General features: G+C 32.7%; 1 protein-coding gene across 1 annotated transcript in view; it reads right to left on the bottom strand.

Annotated features, from left to right (window-relative positions):
- Positions 1-6: 6 nt before the first annotated feature.
- Positions 7-14,927, bottom strand: part of LOC106470729 (paired box protein Pax-6-like) — a 17,460-nt gene continuing 2,539 nt past the window's right edge. The window contains exon 2 of the mRNA XM_013931292.2: positions 7-2,560. Coding sequence (XP_013786746.1) covers positions 981-2,560 — 1,580 coding nt within the window. The 3' untranslated portion in view covers positions 7-980. The remainder of the gene's footprint in view (positions 2,561-14,927) is intronic.

Here is a 14,927-nt window from a genome sequence, read left to right as displayed (position 1 = left end):
GGTTAACTGGTGGGAGGACAAGACACGGTACCAAGACGTTTAGATAGGAAGATTATCTGTTGAATATAAGGATTATGTTGTTAACTGGTGGGAGGACAAGACACGGTACCAAGAATTACAGAATAATAAAAATTTGATTAAAAACCATAAATGGAACTTATAACTTCAGAAAGTGACTTAAACTATAATTGTTTATCACTTCAGGATAAAACACAACGTACAATGCTGTTATGTTAAACTTATATTAAAAGTTTTCTTCATTACCCATTCAAGCCGTCTCCAACCATTATAAGTATGACTTTTCATTTTCTTTATGTTTCTAATAAATATAGTTTAGCTAGTATATTAATATCGCTTTAAGATGAATTTAATATAAAACAAATTATTTTACACACAACGACTGCAGCGACATCTACAAACTTAATTAATATGCAAACAAATGTGCAGAGTGTGTATGTTATTTCCAACAGTAAAACTATAAATATAATTATATATGCTGTTGTTGACGTTCTAGCATTAAATAGACTGGTTGCTTAATATTAAGTCTTAACTGAATTGATTAATTTGTAATTAAGTAATAATTTATTTTTTTAGTAGGATGACCCCACCCAGTGTTTTCAAATACGTTTCCTAGAACGGTTCAATTTCAAAGAATATTAACTGAAAGATGATGAATTAAAAGTTTAACAATATGGACTCACTAAAACACAGACAAACAAAGAAAACAACAGAACAGATACAAAGTAACAACTTCAAATAAATCGTAATTTTTCGTTTTGTATAAGTATTGTTTGACAGGAGGCGATGTCTTCCAATACTTTTTGGAAAATGAAAGCTTACATTTTATTCTTATTGATGAATCAAATAACTTTTTTTCTTTAGCTGAAAGTATTCTCTATATTTACAATATGATTTTTGTATTGTTGCCAAGTAACGAACTGTTATCATGACAACACAGTGGATGCTGATTGGATTCACAGTCAACTTAGTTGGTAATACTCTGGAACTGCGTAGTCATTGCCACTACTGCTGAAGAAGTTGAATTGTATTGTCCCACAGGGACTCTCTCCGTAATTTCGAGATTCATAATAGCCACTGTAGTTAAAACTAAGTTCACTGTTCGTCGAACACTGACCGTTGTACAGGTCTGGAGATGGGTTATAACTAGAAATGTTCGCAGTGTCCCCAACAGAACCTGTGGGGTCACAAAACGTGGGATTTGAAGAGAAATGCTGTTTAGGAGCTGTGGCGCTACAGTCTGGTGTGCGGTTCTCGCTGCTATTTGAAAGATCACAGTACACGCTTGGACCGTTAGGTGACACGAAGTTTCTTGTGTCGTCCCCTGCTCGGTACGAATCATAACTGGTCAGTCTATAATTATCATACTGGCTGTAGTCTTCCTGAATGTAAGAATGTGGGTTTGATGGGGGGTGTTGGTGGGGAGATATGGTTTGACTTACACTCTCGTAAGAACGTGGTGGAGGGTGGTGTGTTGCCATGTGTTGGTCTGAGATGCTAGAATTCATTAGAGTTCCACGAGGTTGGACGCGCCCCACCGGAGAGGAGGGAGGCACGTGACAATGTCCTAGTGGAGGATGGAGCATGGAGGAGCCAGTGAGATAAACCTCTTGGTTTTCTGCCACGTTGTAGGACGTCTCCGAATGGACTCTTCGCTGTGGCTGTTTGTGCGTGGGCGGAGGTGTATTGTAATAGTTACAGGACACAAAGGGTGGTGTTTGTTCTCGCTGACCACTATGAGTATAACTGGACATTCCGTCCTTCGAGTAAGGACTAGGGTAAATCCGTGGCTGCTGGCAGGAAGGAGGATCTACAGGTATTAACTGTGGACAAGGGTACTCAGCTGACGGACTGTCTCCAACGGTGGAATCTCGAGATCGATAGGCTGAATGACCCGGTTTGTGGAGTGTAGAACTCGTGGCACTCCCCAACAATGGGAAACTATGAGCCATTCCATACTTATCAGAGAGTACATCTAAGGAATTAGTTTCCGAGTGAATGAGGTCAACTCCAACCGCCACAGGAGAACCTTCTGGGGTTATCACTCCATTAGCTGGTAGCTTGTTTCCTTGGCGAACCAGCTCTGTTGTTTTGGTCGCTTGAGAAGTTGGAGGGTTTTGATCCATTCCCTTTACACAAGACTCAGGTTCTACTGGAGATACGGTATTCCGGCCACAACAGGTCTCCGATTTTTCTGACGCACATTCAGTCTGGTCATCGTGTCCGTGAGGGTTTGAAATCAACCCTTCTTCTTTGTCTAGGGAATTCTCCTTGTCAACGCTCTCAGCACTACTGTCACCTTGGCAACCAGAGCCACCTTTGTCATCGTTCTTGCTCATTACGGTCTGCCTTTTGTGCTTCATGCGGCGATTCTGGAACCACACCTTCACCTGCCTTTCGCTCAAGTCGAGGGACGCGGCGATCTCGATACGACGTGGTCTGCACAAATACTTATTAAAGTGGAATTCTTTCTCCAGCTCCAGGAGCTGCGTGTTAGTGTAAGCTGTACGCAGTCTCCTCGGCATCCCATTTTCTCCGCCCTCTACATGGAAAAGATAACGATAGAGTTAGAAAACAAGAACAGAAACAATTGGGTTAAGTTTAATGATCGTTTTTTCTTTAAACAGGGAGGATTAGGGTTAACAGTTCCAAAGTAAGGCTTCAAATAAGAATGTATATGTTGTTAGAAATGAAGGTTTGAGAAACCTTATTAATTTGACATTTCTCAAAAGATTCCATGTCATTTTTTCCATAATTGCACATGCTAATTTTATTGAAACAAGTTTCTTTAGATCGAGTGAACACCTAAAATTTTATATCAACACCAAATCCACGTGCCATTGTCTCTGAAAAAGATTATACCACCGATATTTGAAATCAAACACATAAATCAAGGAATTTTGATGTCTGCTCATATCTTCGGATGAATAATTTTATTTTGTATTTTCTATGTATGAATAATTTTATTTTATATTTCTGTATATGAATAATTTTATTTTATATTTTCTGTATATGAATAACTTTATTTTATATTTTCTATATTTGAATAATTTTATTTTATATTTTCTGTATGTGAATAACTTTATTTTATATTTCTGTGCATGAATATTTTTTATATTTTCTGTAAATGATATTATTTCTGTGTATTAATAATAATTTTTTTATATTTTCTGTGAATAACATTATTTCCGTGTATTAATAATTATATTTTGTATTTTCTGTATATGAATAATTTTATTTTATTTTTTCTGTGTATGAATAATTTTATTTTGTATTTTTTGCGTTAAAGTCTTTAAAAACGAAACAGAGCTCATTGCTTATTGAAAAGTGGTTGTTTAGAACAAAGATTGTTTAGAACAATGGTTGTTTAGAACAAAGATTTTCATCTTTCTCAGACTGAAAGCTTAGTTGTTACAGAAATGTATGTTGTTCTATTTGTGTGAGTTTCTGGTTATTGTTCAAAGAAAACCAGGGAATGGTATTAATGCATAAAAATAATTTACTTTGTTTAATTAAAGGAAATATCGTATAATTATTGGTTCTGAAAGACTTCGCAAAAAAAAGGACAAAGTGATGCAAATGTCTTCATTTTACAGGGTAAAGTCAAGCAAATGTCTTTATTTTACAGGGTAAAGTCAAGCAAATGTCTTTATTTTACAGGGTAAAGTCAAACAAATGTCTTTATTTTATAGGATAAAGTCAAACAAATGTCTTTATTTTACAGGGTAAAGTCAAGCAAATGTCTTTATTTTACAGGGTAAAGTCAAACAAATGTCTTTATTTTATAGGATAAAGTCAAACAAATGTCTTTATTTTACAGGGTAAAGTCAAGAAAATGTCTTTATTTTACAGGGTAAAGTCAAGAAAATATCTTTATTTTACAGGGTAAAGTCAAGCAAATGTCTTTATTTTACAGGGTAAAGTCAAACAAATTTCTTTATTGTACAGGGTATATTTAAACATGTGACTTTATTATGCGGGTCCTTTGTGACCCGTTTTTACAAGATTCGAACAGAGAATTGAAGTATTGACTTACGGATGATATTATTCACGAGCATGGTTTACTAGGCAAGAAAATTCATGCGGACAAAACCCAACCACAACCTGTTATTACGAAGCAATTACCATAACTAGTTTATGACACTATTATACATATGAGAGCGTTGAAAATTTCAAGTAATCATTATAATTAATACAATTTGCCACGCCTCACAGCTGCTTTCAAAGTGGTTTTATTGGCTGAACTTGATTAGAATAAAGCAGGATGTGCCTTGTGATGCCATAGAGAAGAGTAAGAAAAATGTTATCTTACGTAAACATCTTACGTATACAGATAAATATTACACTGTGTTAGCGTGAAATAAAGAAAACACGACATAGTGTAAGTGTGAAATAAAGAAAACACGACATTGTGTTAGTGTGAAATAAAGAAAACACGACATTGTGTTAGTGTGAAATAAAGAAAACACGACATTGTGTTAGTGTGAAATAAAGAAAACACGACATTGTGTTAGCGTGAAATAAAGAAAACACGACATTGTGTTAGTGTGAAATAAAGAAAACACGACATTGTGTTAGTGTGAAATAAAGAAAACACGACATTGTGTTAGTGTGAAATAAAGAAAACACGACATTGTGTTAGCGTGAAATAAAGAAAACACGACATTGTGTTAGTATGAAATAAAGAAAACACGACACTGTGTTAGTGTGAAATAAAGAAAACACGCCATGATCTACGAAGGGTTTAGATATTCGTGATTCTCTCTATCTGATGAAAAGCTTTCAGACGTTCAGTACATCAGAACAGTTCGGATTAACCATGAGCACATAGGTGGCATACATCCAGCAAAGACAAAACATTACTACCAGAACACAACTACTGGAAGAGACCAGAACACCACTATTGGAAGAGACCAGAGCATTACTACTAGAAGAGACCAGAGCATTACCATTGGAAGAGACCGGAACACCACTATTGGATGAGACCAGAATCTTACTACTGGAAGAGACCAGACATTACTATTGGATGAGACCGGAACACCACTATTGGAAGAGACCAGAGCCTTAGTACTGGAAGAGACCAGATCATTACTATTGGAAGAGACCGGAACACCAATATTAGATGAGACAAGAGCCTTACTACTGGAAGAGACCAGAACACCTCTAGTAGAAGAGACCAAGCCATCAATATTATAATGAACTAAGACTCCTTAAAGAAGGAAACCAGAACTAAAGCGATAGATTAGGTTAAGTCTTCTCAAGTGGACAAAATAAAATTTTTGAAGAGAGGATCGAAAAACAGGGCTTGTTATTACAGAAGTAAGCATCTTCAAGGCTTGTTATTACAGAAGTATGTATCTTCAAGGCTTGTTATTACATAAGTAGGTATCTTCGTAGGTATCTTCAAGGCTTGTTATTACATAAGTAGGTATCTTCAAAGCTTGTTATTACAGAAGTAGGTATCTTCAAGGCTTGTTATTACAGAAGTAGGTATCTTCAAAGCTTGTTATTACAGAAGTTACCTACTTCTGTAATAACAAGCCTTGAAGATATCTTCAAGGCTTGTTATTACAGAAGTAGGTATCTTCAAAGCCACTTTTGAAATATGAAAAATGTTTTTAACACACTTCTTGATTTTCAAGAAAATCCAAATGTTTTAACAAATTTCGGTTAAAGAGAAAGTTATTGAAATGTTCGTTGTTAAAATATTATTAAAACGAACTTTACTCGTGATCCACGACTCCTAATAAAAACTACACACTCGTTCATTCGAAGCGCTATCTCATGGAGAAATGGAAAATTAAAAAAAAAAGAGATCAAATTAGACACGTCTCCACACGCATAAAGTTATCATGAAATCTGTTTGAAGGCATTTATTAGTTACCAGAGTGTACTAAGCCTCTTCTGAGAAAGACAGTGTGAGATAAGCCAAGAGTTCAAGCTGTTTCTATGCTTGAGGAAACTGTAATAACTACCCTTTGTAGCTTTCATTTCGTTTACAAATTAGCCTCTGTACCCGATTGAATATACACGAATGTCATACAATATTAATCATGATAAATTAGTAAGTAATAAGGGGATTATTAATGCTGGTAATGGCTAAACGTACTGTGATTTCTTTGAACTAGATCCAAAAGATTATTTTTTTGAACAGATTGACGAGAGATAGTAACTGTTTCAACGCTGTATTACTCAAGAACGTTTGTAAGTTTGGCGCAGGAATACAAAAAGAGAGCTATATGATATCTTTACACACTCTTAATGAATGTGGTAAAAAATAAGTTCGGATCAAATTCTCATAAGATAGGCGTCTGAGGTCAATGTTTTCTGCCTTTCTTAACTAAAAGAAAAAAAGTGGACAGACTATGTAGCGTGTCACAAACAATTCGTCATCTTAGTGAAACAAACCTTAATGCTGTAATGTATTTTGTTCTCAAATATAAATATTACAAACCGCTCGTCCTTAAAACATTCATTAATAAATCACAGAACGACCTTAACAAATTAATACATTACAGAACGTTCTTAACAAATTCATTAATACATTACAGAACGTTTTTTAACAAATACATTAATACATTACAGAACGTTCTTAACAAATACATTAATACATTACAGAACGTTCTTAACAAATACATTACAGATCGTTCTAAATAAATACATTAACACATTACAGAACGTTCTTAACAAATACATTACAGAACGTTTTTAACAAATACATTAATACATTACAGAACGTTCGTAACAAATACATTAATACATTACAGAACGTTCTTAACAAATTAATACATTACAGAACGTTCTTAACAAATTAATACATTACAGAACGTTCTTAACAAATACATTAATACATTACAGAACGTTCTTAACAAATTTATTAATACATTACAGAACGTTCTTAACAAATTCATTAATACATTATAGAACGTTCTTAACAAATTCATTAATACATTACAGAACGTTCTAAATAAATACATTAACACATTACAGAACGTTCTTAACAAATTCATTAATACATTACAGAACGTTCTAAATAAATACATTAACACATTACAGAACGTTCTTAACAAATTCATTAATACATTACAGAACGTTCTTAACAAATTAATACATTACAGAACGTTCTTAACAAATACATTAATACATTACAGAACGTTCTTAACAAATTCATTACAGATCGTTCTAAATAAATACATTAATACATTACAGAACGTTCTTAACAAATACATTAATACATTACAGAACGTTCTTAACAAATACATTAATACATTACAGAACGTTCTTAACAAATACATTAACACATTACAGAACGTTCTTAACAAATACATTAATTCATTACAGAACGTTCTTAACAAATACATTAATACATTACAGAACGTTCTTAACAAATACATTAACACATTACAGAACGTTCTTAACAAATACATTAACACATTACAGAACGTTCTTAACAAATACATTAACACATTACAGAACGTTCTTAACAAATACATTAACACACTACAGAAACAAATTTGTATCCAAAATTTAAGGAGTGAATAAAAAACTAAGAGGTCCATAAATTTTACCAAATTCTGTGTTTGTGATTATTCACCAAAAACGTGTATTAGTACCAATCTCAGTGTATCCGCTCTACTGTAACCAAATGTTTTCGGTATCAAAATAAAACGTGTATTAGTACCAATCTGTATCCGCTCTACTGTAACCAAATGTTTTCGGTATCAAAATAAAACATGTATTAGTACCAATCTCAATGTATCCGCTCTACTGTAACCAAATGTTTTCGGTATCAAAATAAACATGTATTAGTACCAATCTTAATGTATCCGCTCTACTGTAACCAAATGTTTTCGGTATCAAAATAAAACATGTATTAGTACCAATCTCAATGTATCCGCTCTACTGTAACCAAATGTTTTCGGTATCAGATTCAAAATGTATATCTGTTTGTTAATACCCTTAAACTTTGTTGAGATTGTTTTTAGGAAAGTGGCAGAACGTTAGGAATTGCCCATGAAGTGCTTTAAACAAACATACAGATATTTCACACAAACATACACCCCCATTTTTATTCTGTTTGTATGTTGAAATCTTACGTGAAACAGTCCAACATCCGGGCATGAAATGTTTCAAGTCTGTCTGTTTTCGCAGCTTCAAAGGTTACAGACATTCAGACAAATTCCGAAAACGTCAAGTATTGGAACTAAATGAAAATGAGCACATAAAGAATTGTGTAGTTTGTGAATAGTTTCAAGATAAGAGCACTATAATCTGCATGGTTGCAGACAAACAGTGAACTCTTTCTTCCACCCAACCCCCCAGCATGCTCTGGTGACAAGGGTTCTAGAAGTCCACTAGAAATCTACCAAATAAGGGCAGTGAAGTCTTAATAAACTTAAAACAGTACACTTAGATCTTGATAATACTGAAACAGGTCATACTCTGCTGATGATAATGTTAAAACTTTACAAAAGGACGATGACAAACACGCACAAAAACATTAAAAATACTCCATGGATGAGAAAAATACGGCGTATTTGTATAGCTGATGAAGAAATGGAAAACCCTTTCTAGAAAGGATTCCAGATTTGTATAATTGATGAAGAAATGGGAAACCCTTTCTGGAATGGATTCCAGATTTGTATAACTGATGAAGAAATGGGAAACCCTTTCTAGAAAGGATTCCAGATTTGTATAACTGATGAAGAAATGGGAAACCCTTACTGGAAAGGATTCCAGATTTGTATAACTGATCAAGAAATGGGAAACCCTTTCTAGAAAGGATTCCAGATTTGTATAACTGATCAAGAAATGGGAAACCCTTTCTAGAAAGGATTCCAGATTTGTATAACTGATGAAGAAATGGGAAACCCTTTCTGGAAAGGATTCCAGATTTGTATAACTGATCAAGAAATGGGGAACCCTTTCTAGAAAGGATTCCAGATTTGTATAATTGATGAAGAAATGGGAAACCCTTTCTGGAAAGGATTCCAGATTTGTGCTTAATTACAAAACAAACAAACAAAATTACACAATGGGCTATCTGTGCTGTGCCTACCACGGGTATCAAAACCCGGTTTTTAGCGTTATAAGTCCGCAGGCTTTCCGTTGTGCCACTGTGGAAATAGAATAAAACATAACACGGAAAGATGAACCTAGACAAGACAAAGCAGGGTAATCATTTTAATACTTTGTTTTTTAATTTTAAATATGAGAACCTTGAATATATTTAGGGTTAGAGCCGGAGATTGAGTTTTTCAAATAATATTCAGAAAGCACGTGAGCTTAAGGCTTTCTCTTATGAACTAATAAACTAAGATGTCATGAACCTAAAGATTGTTATTGTGTTTAGAAGTAGTTACAAAGTTGTGTCATACAAACTGTTCTTGATATACTTACTCTATTATTATTACCGTGTTTACAAAGTTGTGTCATACAAACTGTTCTTGATATACTTACTCTATTATTATTGTGTTTATAAAGTTGTGTCATACAAACTGTTCTTGGTATACTTACTCTATTATTATTACCGTGTTTACAAAGTTGTGTCATACAAACTGTTCTTGGTATACTTACTCTATTATTGTTATTACTGTGTTTATAAAGTTGTGTCATACAAACTGTTCTTGATATACTTACTCTATTATTGTTACCGTGTTTATAAAGTTGTGTCATACAAACTGTTCTTGATATACTTACTCTATTATTATTATTACCGTGTTTACAAAGTTGTGTCATACAAACTGTTCTTGGTATACTTACTCTATTATTGTTACTGTGTTTATCAAGAACAGTTTGTATGACACAACTTTGTAAACACGGTAATAATAATAGAGTAAGTATACCAAAAACAGTTTGTATGACACAACTTTATATACTTACTCTATTATTGTTACTGTGTTTACAAAGTTGTGTCATACAAACTGTTCTTGATATACTTACTCTATTATTATTACCGTGTTTATAAAGTTGTATCATACAAACTGTACTTGGTATACTTACTCTATTATTGTTACTGTGTTTACTTGATATACTTACTCTATTATTGTTATTGTGTTTACAAAGTTGTGTCATACAAACTGTTCTTGGTATACTTACTCTATTATTGTTACTGTGTTTACAAAGTTGTGTCATACAAACTGTTCCAAGTATACTTACTCTATTATTATTACCGTGTTTACAAAGTTGTGTCATACAAACTGTTCCAAGTATACTTACTCTATTATTGTTACTGTGTTTACAAAGTTGTGTCATACAAACTGTTCTTGGTATACTTACTCCATTATTATTATTACCGTGTTTATAAAGTTGTGTCATACAAACTGTTCTTGGTATACTTACTCTATTATTATTATTACCGTGTTTACAAAGTTGTGTCATACAAACTGTTCTTGGTATACTTACTCTATTATTATTATTGTGTTTACATTTTTCTGTAACTATTTGTTGTTTTTGTTGAACAAATTTGCACTTTATTTGTTTTTTACCCTTCCATTAGTAATAGGAAACTCTAAACAAGCTATATTTTCTAATATAAAACTCAGTGTTTAGTAAAATACACAGAACGAGATCCGTAGCGTATGAAAACCCTGTTTGAACTTTGTTATCTTTCAAGCTTTGAATACAAGGAAGATACTACATGGAACTGTCCCTGTACTCTTTAAAAACTGGCATAACCGAAACGTAGAGACAGTAACGGCATATGTTTCCTGAATAAAGAAAGATCAAGGTTCATAACCGAAACGTTGAGACAGTCACGACATATGTTTCCTGAATAAAGAAAGATCAAGGTTAATAACCGAAACGTTGAGACAGTCACGACATATGTTTCTCTACTTAACTTTCTATAACCTAAAATTCTCTAATTAACTTTAAACTATCTAAACCTCTCTACTTAACTTTCTATAACCTAAAGTTCTCTACTTAACTTTCTATAACCTAAAGTTCTCTACTTAACTTTCTATAACCTAAAGTTCTCTACTTAACTTTCTATAACCTAAAATTCTCTAATTAACTTTAAACTATCTAAACCTCTCTACTTAACTTTCTATAACCTAAAGTTCTCTACTTAACTTTCTATAACCTAAAATTCTCTAATTAACTTTAAACTATCTAAACCTCTCTACTTAACTTTCTATAACCTAAAGTTCTCTAATTAACTTTAAACTATCTAGATCTCTCTACTTAACTTTCTACAATCTAAAGTTCTCTACTTAACTTTAAACTATCTAAATCTTTCTACTTAACTTTCTATAACCTAAAGTTCTCTACTTAACTTTAAACTATCTAAATCTTTCTACTTAACTTTCTATAACCTAAAGTTCTCTACTTAACTTTAACCTATCTAAAGCTCTTCACTTAACTTTAAACTATCTAAAGCTCTTCACTTAACTTTAAACTATCTAAAGCTCTTCACTTAACTTTCTACAATCTAAAGTTCTCTACTTAACTTTAACCTATCTAAAGCTCTTCACTTAACTTTAAACTATCTAAAGCTCTTCACTTAACTTTAAACTGTCTAAAGCTCTTCACTTAACTTTAAACTGTCTAAAGCTCTCTACTTAAATTTAAACTTTGTGTACTTAAGTTTGTTGTTTTGTAGTGCAATATGTAAACTCAACAAAAGTGTCGAAACTTTAAGAACTATGTAGTTTCAGTCAGTAGGGATAAGACGAATATCGGTGCTTGAACCCTCAAATGAAATCACTCAAACAAAGTTTCGATATTAAAATAACTCTTCAGTTATTCAGAAAGTATAATTTTATTATATAGTTCCAGTGTTTTTGAAATATGACAAAACTTTCTCAGATAAACTCAAGCTTTTAACTCTGCGGAATTAGTTGTTATTAGATACGTATATAAAGATGGGAGAAATTACCAGTGAAGAGTGTCCAACGTAGAAGCAAACAGTGTTAAACATATGCATGAATTGTAGAGAGTGTCAAAGTTTTGAATGAACAGCGGAGTATTAAACTTAAGAGTCAACTGTATTAGACTTACTAGGGAAGAGTTTTAAACTTAGAAGTGAACACTGTCAGATATATTAGAGAACAGTGTGAAACTTAGGAGAGAACACTATTAAACATATTAGAGAAGAGTGTTAAACTTAGAAGTGAACACTGTCAGATATATTAGAGAACAGTGTGAAACCTAGGAGTGAACACTATTAAACATATTAGAGAAGAGTGTTAAACTTAGAAGTGAACATTGTCAGATATATTAGAGAACAGTGTGAAACCTAGGAGTGAACACTGTCAGATATATTAGAGAACAGTGTGAAACTTAGGAGAGAACACTGTCAAACATATTAGAGAGCAGTGTGAAACTTAGGAGAGAACACTGTCAAACTTATTATGGAGCAGTGTGAAACTTAGGAGTGAACACTATTAAACATATTAGAGAAGAGTGTTATACTTAGAAGTGAACATTGTCAAACAATATCACCCCGTACAGAACAACAATATTGTGATAAAGATCATTGGGGATTTATTTAATAATATCACCCCGCACAGAACAACAATATTGTTATTAAATAAATCCCCAATGATCTTTACAATATCACCCCGTATAGAACAACATATTGCGACTAAATAAATCCCCAATAATCCAGAACAGCCCACTCTAAGAACCATTTAAAATAAGAGTATTTAAGTATTCCAACTACACTCTACCTCAAGTTGTTTCCCTAGAGAACACATCATCTGTAACATGGGCTCACATTTCTTTTAACAGGTGCACGTGGTTATCATCTCATTCTTGGCACAACATTGTTTCTCATCAAAACAAGAGTAAGATTGGGCCCCAGATCAGTGTCGATTCTCTTGTTATTAAAGTTCTCCGTTGCTGAACAGATAAGTTAAAAATATCGAATAAATAGATAATACTCAAAGAACATTCAACAGAGTTGTGTGCAGATATGTGACACCAGAGGTCCTACTATTGTAAGTGAATCAGTGACGTATTTAAGAAAATCCAAGACACAACTGCCTCTCATCTTCATCCATCTTCATCAGTGTCAGCCCTCGCTACTAATTGTGCTGGTTAGGGGTTAAAACACCCCCTGAATTAAGAATATCAAAGTACGTTCGTGTACTTACTTATATTAGTATCAGCACACAAAACAGGATGTTTATATAACTTTTGATCTGTGTTACTTTATCCTCGTAGTTAGAAAAGATAGTTAAGGTATCTATGGACATGGTACCGTTTGTTTCTGATGATAATCCTAACTGTTAGCGAATTTCAGAGTTATTAGGGATGTTATGAGAATATCGTCGTATTCTCGTAAAAAATAGATTATTTACTTTACGTCATATTCACGTGACACGTTACAAAATCACGCTTATCCGCGAAAGGACATTCTGATATTATATAGCGCGAAATTCAACAAGTAAACAAAAACAAACCAAGGGTTTATTATCAGAATTTATAAGGCTCATAATTCTATGGAGTTTACTTTAAAATTAATTAACACTTTTGGAATAATTGGACCAGAAGATCATGACTGACTTATCTTGGAATAATTAGACCAGAAAATCATGACTTACTTATTTTGTAATAATTGGACCAGAAGATCATGACTGACTTATCTTGGAATAATTGGACCAGAAAATCATGACTTACTTATTTTGTAATAATTGGACCAGAAGATCATGACTGACTTATTTTGTAATAATTGGACCAGAAGATCATGACTGACTTATTTTGGAATAATTGAACCAGAAGATCATGACTGACTTATTTTTGAATAATTGGACCAGAAGATCATGACTAACTTATTTTGGAATAATTGGACCAGAAGATCATGACTGACTTATTTTTGAATAATTGGACCAGAAGATCATGACTGACTTATTTTTGAATAATTGGACCAGAAGATCATGACTAACTTATTTTGGAATAATTGGACCAGAAGATCATGACTAACTTATTTTTGAATAATTGGACCAGAAGATCATGACTTACTTATTTTTGAATAATTGGACCAGAAGATCATGACTAACTTATTTTTGAATAATTGGACCAGAAGATCATGACTAACTTATTTTGGAATAATTGGACCAGAAGATCATGGCTGACTTATTTTGTAATAATTGAACCAGAAGATCATGACTTACTTATTTTTGAATAATTGGACCAGAAGATCATGACTAACTTATTTTGGAATAATTGGACCAGAAGATCATGGCTGACTTATTTTGTAATAATTGAACCAGAAGATCATGACTAACTTATTTTGGAATGATTGAAGAAAAACCACAATAAAAATATTCTTTGAATAAACTACCACAAGAAAAATATACCTTGAATAAACTACCACAAGAAAATATACCTTGAATAAACTACCACAATAAAAATATACTTTGAATAACCTACCACAAGAAAAATATACCTTGAATAAACTACCACAATAAAAATATACTTTGAATAACCTACCACAAGAAAAATATACCTTGAATAAACTACCACAATAAAAATATACCTTGAATAAACTACCACAATAAAAATATACCTTGAATAACCTACCACGAGAAAATATACCTTGAATAAACTACCACAAGAAAAATATACTTTGAATAAACTACCACAATAAAAACATACCTTGAATAAACTACCACAATAAAAATATACCTTGAATAAACTACCACAACAAAAATATACCTTGAATAAACTACCACATTAAGAAGATACCTTGAATAAACTACCACAATAAAAATATACCTTGAATAAACTGCCACAATAAAAATATACCTTGAATAAACTACCACAACAAAAATATACCTTGAATAAACTACCACAATAAGAAGATACCTTGAATAAACTACCACAAGAAAAATATACCTTGAATAAACTACCACAATAAAAATATACCTTGAATAAACTACCACAATAAAAATATACCTTGAATA

This window comes from Limulus polyphemus, unplaced genomic scaffold, assembly GCF_000517525.1.
Source record: "Limulus polyphemus unplaced genomic scaffold, Limulus_polyphemus-2.1.2 Scaffold4186, whole genome shotgun sequence".
NCBI lineage: Eukaryota > Metazoa > Arthropoda > Merostomata > Xiphosura > Limulidae > Limulus > Limulus polyphemus.
The sequence above is the reverse complement of the archived record's forward strand: the minus strand, read 5'-3'. Positions and strand labels throughout refer to the sequence as shown.